The sequence below is a fragment of the Mustela erminea genome, chromosome 18, assembly GCF_009829155.1.
Source record: "Mustela erminea isolate mMusErm1 chromosome 18, mMusErm1.Pri, whole genome shotgun sequence".
Lineage (NCBI taxonomy): Eukaryota > Metazoa > Chordata > Mammalia > Carnivora > Mustelidae > Mustela > Mustela erminea.
In genome coordinates, this window is record NC_045631.1 from 43,214,353 (window position 1) to 43,236,436 (window position 22,084).

Below are 22,084 nucleotides of genomic sequence, written 5' to 3' on the forward strand. Positions count from 1 at the left end.
GAAATGACCCCTCCCCCAGCACACGTACACCCACCTCACCCCCCTCCCAAATGACTTCCTCCACAGTCCCATCTTGGATCCCATCTCTCCTCCCAGCCACAACAGCCCTGGAGGCTAGGGTAACTGCTCTGAGGGACTGGTGCCGAGCCCACACCCCCAGCCACCTGCACCTCTGTCTCCATCTGCTCTCCTAGGCTGCCTAGCAAGCTCCTTTCCACCCTCCCCATTCTCTCGCAATTATTTTTCCTGCTCCTCCCTGCCCCTTGTCAAGAACTTTCATCCTGCCCCACTGGAAGGTGCCACAGAAGTCCCTTGCTTGGGTTTCATCCTCCTTGCCCCTGCTGGGCCAAAGGGTCTTCTCAGCTCAGAGCAGAGCGCACCCCCCAACTCTGCCCCAGACTTGTCCTGCGGAGGCTTTTGTCTGCGGTGCCCCGTCTTCTCCTGACTGGTGCCTCCACCCTTCTCTCCCTCCGGAAGCCACCTCCAAGAGGGAGAAGGGAAAGGAAATACAAAGGCACACATTCTGTTTCACTGAAATTTGCTCTTTATTTGGGGAGCAGGAAAAGACCACACACAGCCCTCCAGCCCAGGGGCTGAGGACACGGAGAAATGGAATGAAGACCCCCATCCCGCACCCACCCCCCAGGCGCAGCAGGCAGGGAGAGGAACCCAGGTTCCGGGATCAGGAGCAGCCATGCAGATGAGGTCGGTGTAGTTAGCATATCTCCCAGGAGCCCCTGAGGTCGTCACCACATGTACCGGTCTTCTGGCCTGTAGGAAGGAACGGAAAGGAATCGCTCAGAGACCAACCTCGGATTTGGGGAGGCTAGATTGGGGGAACGCACTAGGTGTTTCCGTGGGGCCGCGCATCCCAGACCGAGCACTGGGGGACAGGATGTGCGTCGGGGGCGTGGGTGGCGGGGAGACACTTTTACCGTGTCTTGACCGGCCGGTCCTCGTCGTCGGGGAAGAGCAGTTTCGCGAGGACCGCTTCGGGGCTGTCGCGTTTCCCATACCTGGGGGCGGGTCCAGAGGGGGCGGGGTCAGACACGGGCACGCCCCTGGGCGGAGGGCGGGAGCCCGGGGGACCCCGCGCCCCGCCGACTCACCGCTGCCGAGTGACCAGGTTGAGGTAGTGGCGCAGCGACGCGTAGTAGCGGCTCAGCTCCTCCGGCGAGGCGTCTTCGCCGGGAGCCTCGGGTTTGGAGGGGTAAGCCTGGACCAGCGCCCCGAGGCAGGCGAGCAGGGCCAGCAGCACTGTAGCCACGGCGGGCCACGGCCTGCGCACCGTCACCATCTGGAGCAGGGGCAGGGATCGTGGGTCATCCCCGGCCTTGACACCCGACTGCGGGAGGCTGAGGCTGCCGTCGGGCCCACGCTCCCCGGCCTGTGCAGGGCCACTGCCTGACCAAGGCTCAGCCACCGGCTCACTGTGTGTTCTCGGGCACTGCACTGTCTCTGCCTCGATTTCCCTGTATTTCAGAGAGGCAGAAGCCCTGCCCGTCTCCCCAATTCCCATTCGCACTGCCCAGAACGGTAGCTGGAAGCGGAGGGCTATGCTGGCCTCTCAGCCCCAATGTTCACCATCCCAGCCTCAGTTTCTCCACCAAATAGCCCGGGATCCCCTGCACCAGACCATTCCCGGGCCACTCACGGCGACAGCTCCGGAAGCAGGGATGAGCAAGTGGCCGGCGAAAGGCGTCCCAAGGGCTGGACTGCTGCAGGTCGGGCTGTGGCCTCTTCCTCTGCTCAGTGCCTTCCCTGCGGGGCTTATATCTCGGCCTGGAAAAGGAGGGGGAGTTTGAGGGGGAGGGGGAGCTGGAGAGGTGGGAAGGGCCCTTCCTCCTCCTTGCCTCCACCCCCACCAGATCGCTGAGTGTACACGCAGACAGTGCGTGATGTCTCCTGGAGATCAGACTCAGACTCAGACCCTGGACAGCTCCTGAAACCCATCTTCCCCCCACAGCCCCCCAACAGCAGGGTGTAGCCTCCCCAGGAAGTGGAATGTTGGCATGTAGACTCCTGGGGCAGCCCCTGGGACCAGGGATAAGACTCCATCTTCCCTAGTCTACCCATGGGTGGGAAGGACGGGCATAGGCTTGACACTGCCTCCAGCCATGAGACCCGTGACTGGTCCACGGAAAAGTCAACCTTTTCAGCCCTCCCTCTGCAATTCCTTGGAGAGGGGCTGAGGGAGGCAAAACCCGCGGGGAAAGCAGGGAAAGCCTCTTTCTACTGGAGGTGGGATAGGAGCTATGGTTTGGGCTCTTGACACGCTGTTTATGATGTCCTAGGGGACAGGTCTGTCTGGACACCCCACTATGTCCCTTCTCTGATAAAGATCTGGGGAGAGGGCCAAAAGGAGGCAGAGGCCAGTCCCCTCTCCCAGAAGCACCTGAGTCGGCCACCTGCGCATCCAGCCTGACACGCACAGACCCAGGCCCACTGTCCCCAGGCCATTTCAGTCTCCACTGGGTTCTGGGGCAAAGATCCTCACCCAGGGCCTTTGAAAGAAAGAGGAAGGGACTCTGTTTATTAGGCACCTACTGTGCACGAGCCATACAGGATCGAAGCACAACCCAATGATCTGAGTTTATACCCATTTTACAGATGAGGTAACTGAAGGTCTGAGAGAGGAGGGAACCGAGGATTTGAACAAGAGGAAAGCGCTGGGGTAGACCCCAGGAAGAGGCCCTCTCCACTGAGGGGCAGAATGGCTCACTACCAGGAATCACCAGGGAGCTCAGAAGTTGGGCATGGGAGCAGGAGAGGGGAGTCTAATTTGGGGGCCTGCTACCCAATCTGAGAGGCCAACCACATCAGGCCCACTTGCTCCCACTGGGAAAAGAGGGCTGTTAGGGAGTCTCCCCATAAAGCCCTTTCCATCTCCCTTTCTCCCAGCCTGGCCAGAGCCTCCAGGGCTTCCCTGTGTCCCATCAGCCCCTGAGGGCAGGAGGCGCCATCTTGTTTCTGCGCCAGCCCCTCCACCCCCCAGGACAGATGGCCGTGTTATTTTTAGAGCTCTCTCAAGGTGGAGAGTCTAGGGCTCCCTCAATCACCTTTTTATAGGTTCAATCACCTGCACTCTCCGGAAAGGCGCCTTATCAACCAGTCGGGCCCATGGGCCCTGCATATCCCAGGAAAGGCCAGGGCAGCACGCTGAGCAAGGAGGCAGAAGAGGGGACATGGACTCTATACCCAGAGGGAGAAGAAAAATCATTCACCTGAGGGCAGATGCACAGCCCTGTTCTCCAGGACCCCCAGTCTCAGAGGACAGTTGTGGCCATGCCCTTGGGGATCCCCATACCCTTGGGGAGGGGCAAAGCCGTATCACCAGGGAGCCCCATCCTAAGGGAGGAGGCCCAGCACCCTTCTTGCAGAGCCCCAGTCTGGAGAGTTGCCAGGACACAGAGATAGAGAGGAAAACAGAGGGACAAGTCTGGGTCCAGTTGGGGGAGCAGACGGCAAGGCAATAGCCAGGGAGCTGGTTGGAACAGCTGTAATCCCAGGGGTCGGAGTCTAGATAAGGATCCCTGCAGGCTAACGGGGACAAGGATGTGGAGAGTGGGAGCCATTTGCTCTTCTGCAGCCCTGGCTGGGGTCATGACAGAGGTTTCTGGTGTACTGATCCCAGGCAGAGAGAGAGGACAGTGATTGCGAAGTGCCCAAAGGGAATTGGCGGCCTATCCTTCCTCAGGCAGTTGGGGGGGGGGGCGGTTCTGAGGACAGAGGGGAACAGAGGAGAAACAGTAGAGAAGCCAGAAGGTATGGCAGAAGGCCTGGGTTCAAGGTACAACCCCTAAAGTAGTCGCTTCTCTCTTTGCCTTTAGAGTGACTGTGAGAGAGAGAGACAGCAGCCGGCCCACCACAGCCTACAAACCTCCCACGGGCCCACCCCGCCCTTCAGCTCCACTTCCCAATTACAGGGCAAGCTGATTGGTTCATTAATCACCACCTCCTCATTGAAGACTTTATTAACTTGTTCATTAGTGGGGATGACGTCTCGGCCCTCGATCAATGCACTCAGTTACCCCCCACCCACGTACGCGCCACCATCATTGACCCATGACTCAGTTGCTATTAGATGTGTTTGGGAGGTGGGGGGCTGAGAGCTGTGAAAGAAGAAACTTCAAATTAAGTGTTGTTGTAGACTTGGGACCAGCACCTGCCTCCAACTTGTCCTCAAAGAGCAAGGGGGACAGAATCACGGGGGCGCCCTTGCCCTTGATCCCCATTCTCAGAACACCTAGTAAGGCCTCTCCAGAGGTCAGGGAGGCCAGGAACTTGGACCCCAGCTGAGCATTCCCCTTTCCCAGGGGGGCTCCAGGACCACTCATCAAGATAGGATGACCCATGGCACACATCCCCAGCGGCTTAGCATTCTCTCCCCCACCCCACTGCCTGCCCACTTTCCCCCACTTCCCACATACAAGGGCTCTCTTTGATCTACCATGTGCTGGGCAGGGCTAGGCCACGGCCTTCCACCCTCAACAAGGCCTCATGCCCAAGGTTCTGTGGACAGCAGGTTGCCACGTGGCAATTATTAAGCCCCTTCTCTCCTAGGCACTATGTTAAGCACAGAGCCGTGAACAAAGGGGCAAAATCCTTGCCTTCATGAAACTTACATTCTAATGGCAAGAAATAGAAAATCAATCAAGAAAGCATGTAGCATGTCTGATTATGATAAGTACTATGGAGAAAAGTCAGGGTAAGGCAGAAAGAGTACTGCGGTGTGCGGGACTTATTTTATGCTGGGTGGTTGTGGAAGGCCTCACTTATGAGAGGGCATTTGAAGGAAGTGAGGAAGCAAACCATGAGGCTATGTTGGGAAGAATGTTCCAGGCAGGGGAAAGAGCAAGTGCAAAGGCCCTGAGGTAGGAGTGGGCTTCACAGTTTGAGGATGGCGAGGAGGTCCATGTTTTTGGAGTGTGACCAGTGGGGTCAGTGAGAAGGAGAGGATTAGGGAGGCATCAGGGGACTGGACCCTGTCGGGCCTCGTAGGTTGCTATGAGGACTTTGGCTTTTGCTCAGAATGACACGAGAGCTGTGGTCCAAGGAGTGACATGATTGAATCTAGGTGTTTTTTTTTTTTTCATTTATTTTTAAAGATTTTATTTTTTAAAGTAATCTCAGCACCCAATGTGCAGCTCAAACCCACAACCCTGAGACCAAGAGTCACCTGCTCCACCCACTGAGCCAGCCAGGGGCCCCCTGACTTGGGTTTTAAAGGAAGCATCCCAGCTGCTATGTTGAGAGCAGACTGTAGGAGGGCAAGGTCAGAACCAGAGAAGCCAGTTAGGAACCCACTGCAGTAATCCAGCCAAAACGTGATGGTGGCCCAGACATACACACCCACACACACACACACATACACACACACACACTCTTCACAGGTGCAGATACCCCACACACGTGTCACCTAAGGACAATGCCCAGTTATATCCAAATAGTACTGAGTCTTGCATCTAGCTAGGAAAAAAATCCCCTGGAGGAGACAGTGGAAAATGGATGGATGTCAATGGTGGTTAGGCAGCAGATCGGTCTGCTCTGCTCTCTGATGGTTAAGGCTACGCATTTATTAGCCCATGTGAAACTCTCTATGCCACCTTGATTCCCAGCCATAGCCCTGGAAAATATTGGCTACCACGACGGCGCATCTCAAAATGCAAGCCTGTCCATTCTGTCATGAATACAAATGTCCTGTTGCTTAAAAACACTGGCCATTTGCACGGAGTGAAGCAGAGAATGAGGAATAGCCCGTTGACACCGCGGAGCAATGGCGCCTGTCCGAAAGGATATCAGCTGCATTCAAGGAAGCTTTGTCATCTGCTTAGATTAATGGCAGGGGAACAGACAGGGCCACCCTCTCCTTCTCGTGATCTGTCACTGTGTACAAAGCCCTGTGACGGACAACGGGGGCCGTGGGTGACTGAGTGAGGTCAATAAGAAATGGTTCAAACTGTCACACCATGGATCCTGGTTTTACCAAGGGGGCGGCTTTGGGAGGCAGGAATGCCAAGAGAGAAAGGATTTTCGCTTCGGATGGCTGGAGTTGCTCTAGAGAAGCTTCCCTTACCGCAAGTCCTCGGTCCTTCTGGAAATCGCGGTGACAGATACCTGTGGCCTGGTGCAATCCCAAGATTCAGGCTTCTCTCTAGAATAGGCATCAGCCAAACCTTTCTGTAAAGGACCAAACAGTAAATATTTTAGTCTCTGTTCCGCCATTCACCTTGGCTACTGTCGCACAGAAGCCTCCAAAGAACTATGCAAACAAACAAAGAAAGAAGGGGCGGGGCTGCACCCCAGTGAGACTTTACTGGTGAATATCAAAGATTGAATTCCACATCCGTTTCAGGCCATAAAATATTCTCCTTTTGATTTTTTCCAACCATTTAAAGATATAAAACCATCCGTCGTAAAACCATTTGTACTCAGGATGTACAAAAACAGGTTCGGGGAACAACAGTGTTCTGACCCCAGGTCTCAAAGAGCAGGTACTTCAGGTTCCCCCCATCCGCCGCCCCCCTCCAGGGTGTCAGGTGTCCGGTGTCGGGGCTGCCTGTTTACCAAGAGTCAGCTGGATCTCTCGCCTTGTTTCAGCCAGGTATACTTGTCTTTGTAATCCTATAATCCCATAATCCTATTATCACATAATTCAATTAAATAGTACACAAACTGATGAAATGTGAGTGCACAGAATCACTTCCTTGAAAACTAAGTTGGCTGCTTTGAACCGACCAGAGAATTGCAGAAATGTTGAATGAGGTGTGAAGGGTAACTAGAAATTCTTTGGAGAAATTTCTGAAAAAAAAAAATCTAAGTGGCTTCTCCACCAGATAGTTTCACTTGTGTCCTTTCCGTCTCACCCCACTTAAGGAAACTGGAAATAACAGGTGATGGGTTGTGGGAGTGATTAATGCAAGGAAGACAAGGACACCTCGAGTCAAGAGCCCAAAGACAGCCTGAGGCTTAAATGTGCATTTATAGGTTTGAAGTCAAAATGATTTAACAAAGGCATATATGTTTCTTTTTTTTTTTTTTAAGATTTTTATTTATTTATTTGACAGAGATCACAAGTAGGCAGAGAGGCAGGCAGAGAGAGAGAGGGGAGGAAGCAGGCTCCCTGCTAAGCAGAGAGCCCGATATGGGGCTCGATCCCAGGACTCTGGGATCATGACCCGAGCCAAAGGCAGAGGCTTTAACCCACTGAGCCACCACCCAGGCGCCCCTCTGTTTCTATTTTATGATTGCCCACTTGGACCAGCTTTTTCTGAAGACCAGCCAGTGACCCAGTCCTGCTTCTATCTAAGCAAGAACTTCTCCAGCAGTTTACCTACTTTCTGTGTAGTTTGAATTTGAATGTTTTTATAGATTGTATATATCACTTAAATAGTTTAAAGAACTAATAAAGGGGCGCCTGAGTGGCTCAGTTGGTTAACTATCCAACTCTTTTTTTTTGTTTAAGCTTTTATTTATTTATTTGACAGAGAGAGACACAGCGAGAGAGGGAACACAAGCAGGGGGAGTGGGAGAGGGACAAGCAGGCTTCCCTGCTGAGCAGGGAGAACAATGTGGGGCTCGATGCCACGGTTCTGAGATTATGACCTGAGCTGAAGACAGACGCCTAACAACTGAGCCACCCAGGAGCTCCCAGTATCCAACTTCTGATCTCCGCTTAGGTCTTGATCTCAGGGTCAGGAGTTGAAGGCCCGCATTGCATTTCATGCCCAGCATAGAGAAGAGAGAGAGAGAGAGAAAGAAAGAAAAAAGAGGGAGAGAGAAAGGAAGAGACAAAAGGAGAGAGAAGGAGGAATGGAGGGAGGAAGGAAGGGAAAGAAAGAGGAAGAGAAAGAGAAGAAAGAAACAAAGAAACAAACAAAGGAAGAAAGAAAGGAAATGAGGAAGGAAGGAAGGAAGGAAGGAAGGAAGGAAGGAAGGAAGGAAGGAAAAGGGAGAGGAGGTGAGGGAAAGGAGAGAAGGAGGAAGGAAGAGCTTGGCTTTTCTCTCCTACAAAGGTCCAAGCTGGCAGGTGGTCCAGAGGTGGGGGCTCTGGTAGTGGCTCTGACCCCCAAGGAGCCCAGCGCCTTCTATCTTGTTACCCCGAGATAGCTGCATTCATCTGTGTGGCAGAAGAGGGATCACCTCCCCACATTCACTGCCAGTTCCTGGGAATGAGTAAAGAAAAAGTAGAGGGTGAGCGTTTTCCTTTTAAAAATCTAATAGGGGTGGGTGGGGGCGCCGGGGTGGCTCAGTCCTTCAGTGGCTGCCTTCGGGAACCTGGGATCAAGCCCCGCATCAGGCTCTCTGCTCGGCCCGGAGCCTGCTTCTCCCTCTCCCATTTTCGTTGCTTGAGTTCCCTCTCCCGCTGCGTCTCTCCCTGTCAAGTAAATAAATAAAATCTTTTTAAAAAAGAAAAAAAATCTAATATGGGGGGGAGGGCCCTGGGTGTCTCAGTTGGTTAAATGACTGCCTTCGGCTCAGGTCATGGTCCCGGTGTCCCTGAATCAAGTACCGTATTGGGCTCCCAGCTCTGTTGGGAGTCTGCTTCTCCCTCTTCTTCCGTCTCATGCTCTTTCTCACTCTCTCTCTCTCTCTCTCAAATAAATAAAATCTTTTTAAAATTGAAAATCTAATGGGGGAAGCTGCACACATGACTTCTCCTACCCCAGTGTCCAGAACCTGGTCACGTGGACACTCCTTACTAGGAGGGAGCCTAGGAAACATGGTCCTCACCACGAGGATACCACCTTCCCCCACAGTTTTAGCCAACTCAGTGGTGTTTTCCTGCCTCAACCACCGTCTCTGACTCTCCCGACACCGAGCGGGCCCTCAGCAGTTTGATCCAATTCCGACACTAACTACCTAAGGTGAGCACAGCTGGCGCCACTCACGGGCCCAGTCCCACAGTCCTGCCCCCACTCCAGATGCTGTCGAAACCCCTGGACCTCCTGTGCTTCTGGCCAAGAGGCTATAAATCCGGGACTTCTGTGACCCCGTCCTTGGGTTGGATAGTCTGCTAGAACATTTCCAAGAACTCAGGAATACACTTTATTTACACTTACTGGTTTATTATAAAACACGTTAGAAGGGATACAGATGAGCAGCCAGATAGAGAGGCATACGGGGCAAGGCGCAGAAGGGTCCCGAGGGCAGGAGCTCCTGTCCTGCAGGGCTGTGGTTCACCGCCCTCCTTGGAGATGGGGGACCAGAGCTGAAAGTTCCAGGCTTCCCATCAAGGCTTGGTCTTTCTGATGACCAGTCCCCCTCCTGAAGGTATCTAGGGGCCCACTCACCAAGAGTCCCCTCGTTAAAACTAAAAGATGCTCCTCTTACCCAGGAAATGCCAAGGGCTTTTAGGAGCTCTGCGTCGGGAACTGGGGACAAAGACCAAATATATATTCTTCTTATGCCACAGCCCCCCTCTGCGAATAGCCCCAGATCCCAGTCACTTACTCCTCTGCTGAGCTCCTGACCCATATCATCTCTGGTCCCAGACATACCCATTTGGATGTCTGCCAGTCAACCAAAACTCCGTGCCACCCACAGAACCAAAATAATGAATCAACATTTCTCTGGTGCTGTCAAGACACCAGGCCTTTTCACATATTCGCTTAGTCTTCACTGCAAACACGACTCGCCCCATTCGTGCAGAAGATGGAATGGAAGCACGGGGAGGGCAAGTCAGTATCTGACCCTTGTCTTGATCCCCAAATCTCCAGGGATCTCCGGCTCCTTGAAGAGAATTTCCAACTCACAGGCGGCTGAGTGGGAAATCTTGGCTTCCTAGCACAAGTGACTTGCATCGCTCTCTGGAAGTCTGGAGACAGAGCAGTGCAGATCTACGAACGGGCAGCAGGTCTCGGAATTGGGGAGTAACCACAAAGGAATTCGTCAGAGAGGGCTTGACTTTACTGTGTGCTCCCGGGAATAGAGGGGACCACATGGAAGGTACAGGTGAGGGGGCGTCCTCCTCCTATAGGCTTGTAGAACACATTTTGATCCGTAAATTTTAAAAATGGGATATGCAGTATAGAAGGCATTTTGGCTTTTATCTGTCATTCGAGGATACATCGCAGGGGTCCTTCTTTGTCAATAAACAGACACCCAACCCTCTGCCCCAGCGCTCCTGATGCTCCTTTCCTGTCCTGTTTTCTCCCACAGCACTTCCCACTTTCTATCACACCACACAATAACTTATTTATTATGTGTATTGTCTGTCTACTTGCGACAGACCGACTGTCGCATGTGGAAATCCTAACACACACACACACACACAAACACACACACACCCCCCAGGTGGTGCTCTCAGCAGGTGGGGTCTTTGGTACAGTGATGAGGTGATGAGGGCCGGCGAATGGGGTACCAGCAAGCTCCCTCAGCCCTTCCGCCAGGGTGAGGACGTAGCAGGAACCGTCTCCATGAATCAGGAAGGGGTTCTCCCCAGACCCTGAATCTACTGGTGCCTTAATCTTGGATTTCCCAGTTTCCAGAATTGTGGGAAATAAATTTTGCTTTTTAAGCGCTACCAAGTTTATGGTAATTGGTTGTAGTGCCCGAAGAGACGGAGACACTCCTAAAATACAGGGGTCTTTGCTCTCTTCATGATGTATCCCCAGGGGTGGGGGATGCTACGGGGCGGGGTTGGGGGTGGGGATTAATACTTCTGCTAAACGAATGAATCCACCCCCTCACAGGCATGGGCTGCACGATTTAGCAAGCACATATACAAGCGTGCATACACACGTATGTGTACAATTCCTCAGTGCATTCTTGTCCCATTGCACTTTGCGCCCTCCCTTTGCCCGCCCTGCAGGCTGGGCGGTGGCGGATATGGGGCCCCGCCCACCATAAGGGGGACCAGACCTCGCTCCGCTCCGCAGGGACAGCGTGCACCTGCCTCTGAGGCTGCAGAACTGGGGACTGAGGACACGCACTCCCAGAGCCAGGAGGATGGGGTTGGCCACTTACAAGCTGTGTGACCTTGGACAAATTACTCACCCTCCGTGAACCTCAGTCTCATCATCTGTCAGATGTAGATGACAACAGTATCTACTTCCTACAGTTGTGACCATTTTAATTCTTTAAGATTTTTTTTAATATAAGATAGAGAGTGAGCAAGGTGAGGGAGAGAGGAGGAGTGGGGGAAGGGGCAGAGGCAGAGGGAGAAGCAGACTCCCCGCTGAGCAGGGAGCCTGAGACACACACACACACACACACACACACACACACACACACACACGGGGCTGGATACCAGGACCCTGGGATCATGACCCAAGTCAAAGGCATGACCCAAAGCCAAAGACGCCCAACTGACGGAGCCACCCCGGCACCCCACGTTGTGACGATTTTTTTTAAAGATTTTATTTTATTTATTTGACAGACAGAGATCACAAGTAGGCAGAGAGGCAGGCAGAGAGGGGGGGAAGCAGGCTCCCTGCTGAGCAAAGAGCCCGATGCGGGGCTCGATCCTAGGACCCTGAGATCACGACCTGAGCCGAAGGCAGAGGCTTAACCCACTGAGCCACCCAGGCACCCTCAGTTGTGACTATTTTTTAAAAGCGATTATGTTCCAGATGAGATGGAGTAAGGCCAGGCCGCCCCACCTCTCCCACTGAGTGGAGATATAAAACTTGAACGGCGAGGCGAGGAGCAGCTATGTGGGGAGTCAGAGAAGCCAAGCACATTGGGCACACTGAGGAAGAAAGCCAGAGTTCGGAGCACTGCTGAACAGGTGGTGACATCCCCGTTTCCTCTGGTGGTCCCCAGCCGGGACATAAGACCGCCCAGAAGCCAGAACGAGGACGGCAATGAAAAGAGAGGTCGCCAGCAGAACTGCCCTGGTTCTGCCTCGAGCCCGGGAGAAGGGGGGCCTAACACTCAGAGAGAGTAGTGCAGCCCCTGGGTTTCTCTTCTGCACTCGCTCCTGCCCTGGCCCCCAGAATTTTACGGCAGTGGTAGTGGTAAAAGTAAGTCCCCCCGCCATGCATACCTTAAACTCTAAGGGAAGGGAACATCCCCCTCTAATCAAAGAGCTGTGTTCGCGAGAGGCTGGGGTGAGCCTGAACACGGTCACAGGGAGTGGGCAGCAGGGCAGGGTAAATCAAGCCCCAGTTTTCTTGCTGGAGAACAAAGCAGGGAAGCCCCAGGGCATGAGGAGCATGAAGGAAATCACTGCCAGGGAAGAGTAAGTTCACCAAATTCACAAGTTCCTGAGTTTACCCCTCAGCTGTACTCAAATGGATCTGGTCTCCAGCAGTGAGCCTAAGGTTTTGAGACTGGACTCAAGGACAGACCACCGCCCAGGTCCCAGACTAGCCACTGGACACTACACACAAGACAATGAGCTGAACCCCAGTGCAAAAGCTTGAAATGACCTTGAAACTATCACCCATGGAAATCCAGTGAGGACTCAGAGCCTGAAGCCACCTGGGTGAGTTACCCTGTTAAAACAAAATCGCCCACATTCTCTGGAGAACTCTGACAGTTGCCAGATTCTTACAGCATAATTTTTTCAAAATATAAGCGAGCATTATGCAACATACAAGAACCAGGAGAACCTTCAACTCAGACAGATGCAAATGCCAAGATGACCCATAGATTGGATTTCTTTGACCAAGACTTCAAAGCAGCTATTTTATTTTATTTATTCTTTCCATATTTTTTAAATTTTATTTGAAAGAGAGAGAGCAATTGAGAGAAAACATGAGTGGAGTAGGGAGGCAGAGGGAGGGGCAGAGGCAGGCTCCTGGCTGAGCAGGGAGTCTGGGGGGGGCTTGATCCCGGGACCCTGAGATCAAGACCTGAGCCAAAGGCAGATGCTTAACCGACTGAGCCACCCAGGTGTCCCCAAAGCAGCTACTTCAAATGCTTCAGGCAAATACTCTTGAAATGAATAAAAAGAAAGTCTCAGCTATTAAATTAAAGATAAAAGCAGAACAAAATGGAAATTTTATTTTATTTTATTTCAAAAGATTTTATTTATTTACTTAACAAAGTCACAGTGAGAGAGGGAACATAAGCAGGGGGAGTGGGAGAAGGAGAAGCAGGCTCCCCACTGAGCAGGGAGCCTGATGTGAGGCTTGATTCCAGGACCCGGGGATCATGACCTGAGTCAAAGGCAGCCGCTTAATGACTGAGCCACTCAGGCACCCCCCAAATGGAAATTTAGGAAGTGAAAAAATAAAATAACCAAAATAGAAATTCCCTGGATGGGATCAAATAGCAGAATGGATATAACAAAAGAAAGAACCAGTGAACTTGAAGATAGCGCATGAGAAATCATCCACTCTAAGCCACAGAGAGGGCACCTGGCTGGCTCAGTGGGTGAGCCATGTGACTCTTGATCTCCGGGGCATGAGTTCAAGCCCCGTGTTGGGTGTGGAGATTACTTAAAAATAAAATCTTAAAGGGCACTTGGGTGACTCAGTTGGTTAAGCGACTGCCTTCAACTCAGGTCATGATCCCAGAGTCCTAGGATCAAGTCCCGCATCGGGCTCCCAGCTCCACAGGGAGTCTGCTTCTCCCTCTGACCTTCTCCCCTCTCATGCTGTCTCTCTTTCTCTCTCTCAAATAAATAAATAAAATTTTTTTAAAAATAAAGTCTTTTTAAAAAAGCAAAAAGAAAAGAAATTCTCAGTGAAAGGAAGAACTAAGGGAATTTGCTACCAGCAGATCTGCACTAAAAGAATTGTGAAGGAAGAGTCAGACGGATGTCTAAAAACATTGCCATTTTCTTCTTCAGTTCAACCAGAAACCCTTTAGACCCTATATGACCCAGAAATCCCACTCCAAGGCAGTTATCCTAGAGAAATGAACACATATGTCCACACAAAAACCTGTCCATGGGGCGCCTGGGTGGCTCAGTGGGTTAAAGTCTCTGCCTTCGGCTCAGGTCATGATCTCAGGATCCTGGGATCGAGCCCTGCATCGGGCTCTCTGCTTGGCAGGGAGCCTGTTTCCTCCTCTCTCTCTGCCTGCTGCTCTGCCTACTTGTGATCTCTGTCTGTCAAATAAATAAATAAAATCTTAAAAAAAAAAAAAAAAAACCTGTCCATGAGTGTTTATAGCAGCTCTATTCATAATTGCCCTAAGTTGGAAACAATCTGAGTATCCCTCAGTGAGGGACCAAGTGAACAAGCTATGGTACATTCATATATTGGGATATTTACTACTTAGCAGCGAAGAGAAATGAACCATTGAGATGCAGAATAAATTAGATTAATGTCAAAGGCGTCAGGCTGAATGCAGAAAGCCTGTCTCAAAAGGTCACACACTGTAGAATTCTATTTACGGACATTCTCAAAAAGATAAAACTATGGTGATAAAGAGCACATTAGTAGTTGCTGAAGATAGGGGTAGGAGGAGGAATGACTGCACGGGGATAGTGCCTGGGAGTCCTGCAGAGTGACGTAACTCTTGCAAACCCTGACCTGTGGTGGTGACCCCAGGAATCTACACACATGTTAAAGGTCAGAACTGTTGGGGTGCCTGGGTGGCTCAGTGGGTTAAAGCCTCTGCCTTTGGCTCAGGTCATGGTCCCAGGGTCCTGGGATGGAGCCCCCCATGGGGCTCTTGGCTCAGTGGGGAGCCTGCTTCTTCCTCTCTCTGCCTGCCTTTCTGCCTACTTGTGATCTCTGTCAAATTAAAAAGAAAAAAAAGTCAGAACAGTTCCCCAACCAAAAAAGTCAATTTTAGTGTATGTTACTTTTCAGAATCATTTTTTTAAGTTATTATCTCTAAAGAGCTTGACACAGTTCCTGATAAAATAGTAAGATTTCAAAAAGGGTTAAAAATTGGGGTGTCTGGGTGGCTCAGTCAGTTAAGCTTCTGCCTTCAGCTCAGGTCATGATTCTAGGGTCCTGGGATCGAGCCCTGCATCAGCCTCCCTGCTCAGCAGAGAGCTTGCTTCTCTCTCTCTCTTTCTGCCTGCTGCTCTGCTTACTTGTGCTCTCTCTCTGTCAAATAAATAAATAAAATCTTTTTTTTAAGTGTTAAAAATAAGATAAATTCCTCGCTTTTTGAACTGAGACATCTGCCTGTATAAGGAACATATGAGAAATGCCCACTGGAGATGGCTGCTTAAAGGCCGTGAGAATATCCTGTTCCACTGGGGTCTGCTCCTTCTGGGAGGTCCACCTCTGGGACGTACAGGCAGAAGGGAAGCAGCATGAAGATTCATGACCACCGGGCACAAGCAGCCCCCTGGAGGAGGTGAGGTGGGAAGGGGAGAACTGTGGGGGAGCGGGTCCAGGTGCTTTTAGAGAGCTTTTAGTGGAAGCTCAGAATTCCACTCCAAAGCCAGAAAAATCCTGGTACAAGCTCGCTTCATCTTCTCCCCCAGCCTCTGTGGCCAAGCTACGTCATCTCTGAGCCTCGGCGTTGTCATCTGTGGAAAGTAGATCATAAAAGTGCCCATAAAGGGAGATGAGGATATTTAATGACACGGTGCCCATAAGATGCTCAGCACCATGGCCAGCTCTCGTAAATGCCCAATAAAATGCTAGCGTTTATGGCCATTATTTGCAATAAAGCGATTGGCAGGATACACCCTAAATGTGAACAGTGGGTTACCTGTGCTCGAACTCACAACCCTGAGATCGAGAGTCCCATGCTCTACAGACCAAGCCAGCCCAGCGTCCCTTGTGGAGGGCTTGTTGTTGTTGTTGTTGTTGTTGAAGGTTTTTTTATCTCCAACATTTCATTCCAAAAATGTTGAAACTTACAGTAAGTTGAAAAGACTATTTGGCGAACGTTCTTAGTAAGATCCAGGATGCTTTTTCTTTTTTTTTTTTTTCTTATTTCTTTTTTTAAGATTTTATTTATTTATTTGACAGACAGAGATCACAAGTAGGCAGAGAGGCAGACAGAGAGAGAGGGGGAAGCAGACTCCCAGCTGAGCAGAGAGCCCGATGCGGGGCTCGATCCCAGGACCTTGGGATCATGACCTGAGCCTAAGGCAGAGGCTTAACACACTGAGCCACCCAGGTGCCCCTCAGGATGCCTTTTCTTCCTTTTTGCTTATCCATAGTTTACATTTGTCTACAATAGACATTTGTTACTTGGATAATGGAATATAGTTACAAGGGAAGGAAAAAGAAAAAAAAAAAGGTAAAGGAGAACAGGACCAAGAACAGAGTCACTGCCTCGGCTCTGCCATCAACTGCCTTTAGAATCGGCCCCACATCCAATTAGAAATTCTTCCAGTCATTGAGCCCTTTGCCCATATGTCACCCCTGTGTCCACAGGATGTCAGGAGAGATTTTGCCAAGCGCCTTGCTAAAGTCCAGATGCAAGGAGCCTGAGGCACCTCCACCCCCGATCCAGTAATTCCATTAATGAGGCAAATTAGATCAACCCAGAGTAATCTGTTCTTAGCGGTTTCCCATCATGTCTTCTCTTCCACATACCTGCAAAACGGAGGGCAGTGGGAAAGGCATGGATTCCAGAGTCAGACAGCTCTGGGTTTGAAGCTCACTAGCATTTCTCAGCTGTGTGACTTTGGGCAAGTTGCCTGACCTCTCTGAGCCTCTCTGCAAAAAGGGAACAATAAAGCCCAGGTCACAGGTTTCTTTTGATAAATAAAGTCATGGATATATTTGTCCCCCCCCCCCCATCCAAGCTGTGGTCTCCTCTCCTCAAGGCCAAAGCCTGGCCTTCCTATCTTTGCCTCCCTCGGTGCCCAGCACCTGGGGGGACCCTCACCCCACCCCCGACCCCACCCCAATACCCCTCGCGCTCCCCTCTCTACTTCTCTGCCCTCTGCATCTCCCATCCCTCTCCACAGCTCTCACTAACTCCCTTTCCACACGTTGCCCTCTCCTCCCCTACCCAGAACCTCTTGCTTCTCCCTCTCCCCACCCCCTGCCTTCCCTCCCTCGCCCAAGCAACAGGCTTTACCCCTACTCCATTCCATGCCCCCTGTGCAGCCCTGGCCTGCTCCGTAGGCCCCCGTGGAGGGATAAGTAGTACGACTCATTTGCTCCCTCACTTGTTAACAGCTTCATTGGTTCCGAGGGCTCCACGGAAAGCCATTAGTGTGACTCAGTCTGTGCCATCCATGCAGGCAGCAGGGAGGTGACAGCAGAGAGAGGAGAAAACAGAACACAACCCACCATCCGCCTTGCTGGCGCCTCCCGGAGAGACGGAGACCCAGGCCAGCTGCACGGAAACTAGGGTTTGGCAAGGGAGTGGGGGGGGCCTCTCCTTGACACCACCTTGCACCTGACAGGACGTGGGTGCGGGGGTGGCACTGCCCCCCACCACAGGATGCTGGCCTGAGGCCCATTCTAGGCCTACCTACCCCCAACACAGGCACCACAGACCTGCCCATTCTTTGGCATGACATTCATGGCCCTCCCCGCCTCCCTCCTCCTTCGCCCCTCTGGCCACTTTCTCCTGCCTCACCTCCCCCTGCTCTCCACTCTCCTCTGCCCAGCTCTGAGGTCCCCAGAAATCACAGTCCAGTCTCTGAGCCATTCCCGCCCCTGCCACAGGGATTTTCCTGCTGGTGGTCCCCGCTCCAGAATGTTCAGGAAAACCTCTTGAAACTGCTGTCCCAGAACCTCAGGCTCTTAAAAACCACCACTAGCTGAGATTTTTCTCTACAATAAGAGTTTTTGGGATTTCTTTGGTTTTTTGTTTGTTTGTTTGCTTGTTTTTCGGGGGTTTTGTTGTTGTTGTTATTTTTTACTTATTTGAGAGAGAGAGAGAGCACGCACATGAGTGGGGGGAGAAGCAGAGGGAAAGAGAGAATCTCAAGCGATTTCCCACTGAATGGGGAGCCTGCCATGGGGCTCGATCTCATGACCCTGATCATGACCTGAGCCGAAACTAAGAATCAGACGCTTAACTGATGGCGCCACCCAGCTGTCCCCCTACAGTAAGTTCTTAACCAGGGTCCTTTGATGGGATTCAGGAATCTGTGAACCCCTTGAAGTTGTGTGACAAAATCTGTGTGAAGGATGGTCTTTCTGAGGAAGACTGTCCATGGCCTCCATGAATACTTGAAGCCCCCACCACGCTCTCCCCCAGGTCACCCCCCTCTGCTCCTGGTGAGCCGTGGCAGCATTGAGAGTTACTGCCCAGACACTCTGTTTAGGTCTGTCCCTCAGAAAGAAAAGCCACACATTCTCCAAAGTACTTAGCTATTTGTAAGTCACACACTCACGATGTTTATCTGTTCCTGCAACAGTAAAGGTAGGAGGAAACGTTATTCATAGAGGTCACCCACTCCCACTCTGTGGCTGGGCTCCCCAAAGCATAGCCCCCAACACCCTGCTTCAGAAGGGCAGAGCTGTTTGTCCATCGGCCCTCTGGACTGTGGGCACCTCGCAGACAGTGCCCTTGACTTATCTCTCTCCGTTGTGGCCCCCATCCCGGTGGTGGGGGCGGGGCAGGAAGAGCCTCAGTAAATGTGAGTTGCAATGTAGATATGAGTGAGTCTCTATTTCATAGACATGAGATATGAGACACAAAGAGGTAAGGTGACTTGCCTTATGTGAGGTCATCTAATCTTAACCAGCTGGGCCTGGGCCTCTGGCCCTGGCCCTGGGCAGATGGGGTGGCTTGGGATATGTTCTCTGACTCTTGCTGGTTGTCCCCAAATCTATTCTTCTCTTCTTCATTAGTCAGAGAACCTCAGACTTAGCTGAAACCTGATTATAAAGAAAGAAAAAAAAGAAAGAAAGAAAGAAAGAAAGAAAGAAAGAAAGAAAGACAGACATAGTCCCAACCTCTCTCATAATTAGTTATATAGATGACTAAGTTCTGGCCAATGGATTGCCAATGAAAGCTATGCTTATAATTTCTAGAAAGTGTCATTGGAGGCATTTTAAGGCACCATAATGGTATGTGTTTTGTTCTTGTTTTTATTTTCTGCTTCATCCTCCTTTCTATTTGCTGGAGGAAGACCTAATGGCTGGAGCTCAGGCAGCCACGTTGGACCATAAGGCAAAGGACACATCTCAGACAGCCAGAGGGAAAGCCTGACAAGCCCTGGCTCCCTGACAACTCACCACCACATCAGCCCGGGGTTGCCAATTTCTGGGCTTTTTATACAAGAGAATACGACCTTGTATGTCTGTGGCAACCACTCTCAAAGTGTGGTTTCGCATCAGGAGCAACAACATCACCTCACAACTTGTTAGAAAGACACAGTCTCCAGCTCCATCCTGACAACTACTGAATCAGAATCTGGGGGTGGGGACTGGGCTTTAATAAGGCCGCTGCTGTTCTGACACCACTCAAGTTTGAGAGCCACCAGGTTGAGACTTTATAAATTCGAGTTTTTCTTCATGCACAGCTGGACTTAATAATCCCCAATGACAACACACTGAAGGGGAAACAAGACGTCTGGACAAGGACTGCACTTACCTATACAGCATGTTTGCGAAAAAAATAAAACCTTTTAAAGCACTCCCTTCTCTAATAACAGTAACAAGAAAAACTGTAGGTGTATCTGCATACAATCCCACAATTTGAGCAACTAGCCAACCAAAGGGAAAATGAGGACCTGGGCATCCAGACGAGGCCCAGGGATGGAAGGGGGGAGACAGGAAGGAGAGGAAGAAACAGGCCAGAGAGAGCTTAGTCCGTGGCAGAGAGCTTACTTTTATCCAAATGGTGGTTCTATAAATGTTTTTTTCTAAAGATTATTTATTTGAGGGCAAGAGAGCACATGATGGTGGGGAGGGGCGGAGGGTGAGGGAGAGAGAGAATCTTAAGCAGGCTCTGTGCCCAACCCAGAGCCTGACTCCGAGCCTGACCCCCGGGTCAGATCATGACCCTGAGATCTCAGGCCCTGGGATCATGACCCGATCCGAAACCAAGAGTTAGACACTTAACCTACTGCACCATCCAGGTGCCCCATCTATAAATGTTTTAAACTTTTCAACATTTTTTTAAATAGGAGAATAGCCCCCATTCGTTATTGCGCACAAACTGTAAATGTTCAGCTCAATGGGCTTCTACAAACTAAACACACCCGTGTAACTAGCACCCGGTATAAGAGACAGAACATGTTACCATCCCCCAGAAGTCCTTCTCTTGCCCCCCCTTCCCGTCACTGCCCTGCTGAGGGTAATCATGTACCCTTATCTCAAACATATCAATGGAATCACGTGGCAAGTGTTCGTGTCCAGCTCCTCACCCTCCACAGTAGGTTTGTGAAGTTCATCCTGTTGTTATACATGTTTGGATCTTGTTCATTCGCATCTTCCATAATGTCATTTTTTTTAAAGATTTTATTTTTAAGTGGTCTCTACGCCCAACGTGGAGCTTGAACTCACAACTCTGAGAGATCAAAAGTCACAGGCTCCATGGACTGAGCCAACCGGGTGTCCTGCCTGCTTAATTCTCCTATCATAAGGCCCCGGGTGCCTGTGTGGTATTTCATAGAAGGGGGATCCCTTACTGACCAAACATTTGATGGCAAGATCACTGCATGCTCATATACACTACTCCGTGTCTACAATGTGAACGGTGCCCCTGAGATTCAATACTCTATTGCAGTGTACAACCTGTATGCTAGTACTTGGTCTGACTTTGGGGCAGGAGTCAGGCCAAAAAAAAAAAAAAGAAAGAAAGAAAAGAAAAGAAAAAGAAGAAGAAGAAGAAGAAGAAGAAGAAGAAGAAGAAGAAGAAGATGATGATGATTTAACCAAGCTTCTGGCAAAAGCAGGAAATAAAGCAGATTTGGGCACGTGGCAGAAACAGGCATGGCAGAACTGGACAGTCTTCCAAGCTAATGAGATGTCAGTAAGACATGCTTGAAGCTGGATGCTGGGCTCAACTTGGATGCCTCTAACCAGTCGGTTGAGTAGGCTTCCCTGTACTGAGGGCAGCTGTTCATTTTGTCCTAGATAAGATGGTCTGTCCCTCAGACAACCTTGGCATGGGGTAGCCTTAGAAGGAAAAGAGTGGTGAAGGCACCAAGCCCGTGGCGCCATGTTGAACAGCATGTTGAGGTCCTGAAAGCAGCTGGGAGTGGAAAACAGGGATCTAAGGAAAGTTCGGGGGCAGAGCTGACAGCCCTGGGATGAAGGAGGCAGCCAGAGGGTGTGGTCACTTTCCAGGGCCTCTCCCAGGGAAGCCCCTGCAAGCTTAGCTCCCAGCTCTGGAGTCTGATCAGTGGCCCCGCAGACCTAGCCCTGCCAGGACACAGGTGGCCTGAGCGCGTTCCCCACCCCCGATTCTGGGACCCTGGGGGTCTCCGTGCCTGTCCCCATGGGCAGGAGGGCAACACCTGGTAGGGAGTACTGCATAGATCCCTGAGGCCCGGCTGGAGGCGACACCGCTGGGTGTGAGGGCTGTTAACCCAGGGGCTCACGCATCACAAGAAGACCCCTTCGGATACACACCTGCACCCACCGCCCACCGTGCCTCGCGGACACGCACGCAGCTCTCACCCTCAGGGACCCAGAGGCTGCAGGGGAATCCTGGCGCGCAGGTCTGCCCACTCCACACCCTTTCCCACCGCTCACCCCACACGCTGGCGGCTGGCAGGTGACCGCCACCGTCGCACGCCGCCCCACCCTCCCGGGGGTCCTGCGCCGGCTGCCAGCCCGAGGCGAGCGGCAGGTGTTTGCACAGCTAAGTGGCGTCTGTGTACAGAGCCTGCGAGCGGCCGCGCAGCTCTTATCTCCCGCAAACACATTATCTCCCGCAACGCCAGCGGCGAGCAGTGCCGGAACCCCTCGCCCCGCCGCGCTCATCCGGCCGGCGCTGATAAGAGCCGGAGGCAGCGGAGAGCACCGCCACTTCCCGGCATCCTGCCCGCCTCCGATGGCCCCGCGGATCCGGAGATACGATGGGGTCGCGGTTAGGAGGGCCCCAACGGGGGGAGGCCGGAGACTCCCCAGCACACTGCATCAGCGTGCTACCTGCCCCCGCCCCCGCCCATCGCCCCCGGTCCCTCCTCTCCAGCGCCCGGCCTCAGCCACCAGCCCTGGCTGCTCCGAGCTCATCCGTCTGCCCCGGCCTCCTTCCCCTGGTGGCGGCGACACAGGCAGGGACCCACGTTTTGACCTCGATTCCCAATGGGTGGGAGCAGGAGACTGGTCAGGAATTCCTTAACACTACCAGTACT

General features: G+C 51.8%; 1 protein-coding gene across 1 annotated transcript; it reads right to left on the reverse strand.

The window, feature by feature from the left end:
- Nucleotides 1–531: 531 nt before the first annotated feature.
- PYY (peptide YY) lies at nt 532–16,529 on the reverse strand. The gene is made up of 6 exons (XM_032322404.1): nt 16,407–16,529; nt 6,077–6,180; nt 1,655–1,782; nt 1,110–1,297; nt 936–1,016; nt 532–771 (listed from the first exon to the last, which is right to left on the reverse strand). The coding sequence occupies exons 2-6, from the start codon at nt 6,165–6,167 to the stop codon at nt 747–749; spliced, it is 513 nt and encodes a 170-aa protein (XP_032178295.1). The 5' UTR covers nt 6,168–6,180; nt 16,407–16,529; the 3' UTR covers nt 532–746.
- Nucleotides 16,530–22,084: the final 5,555 nt, after the last annotated feature.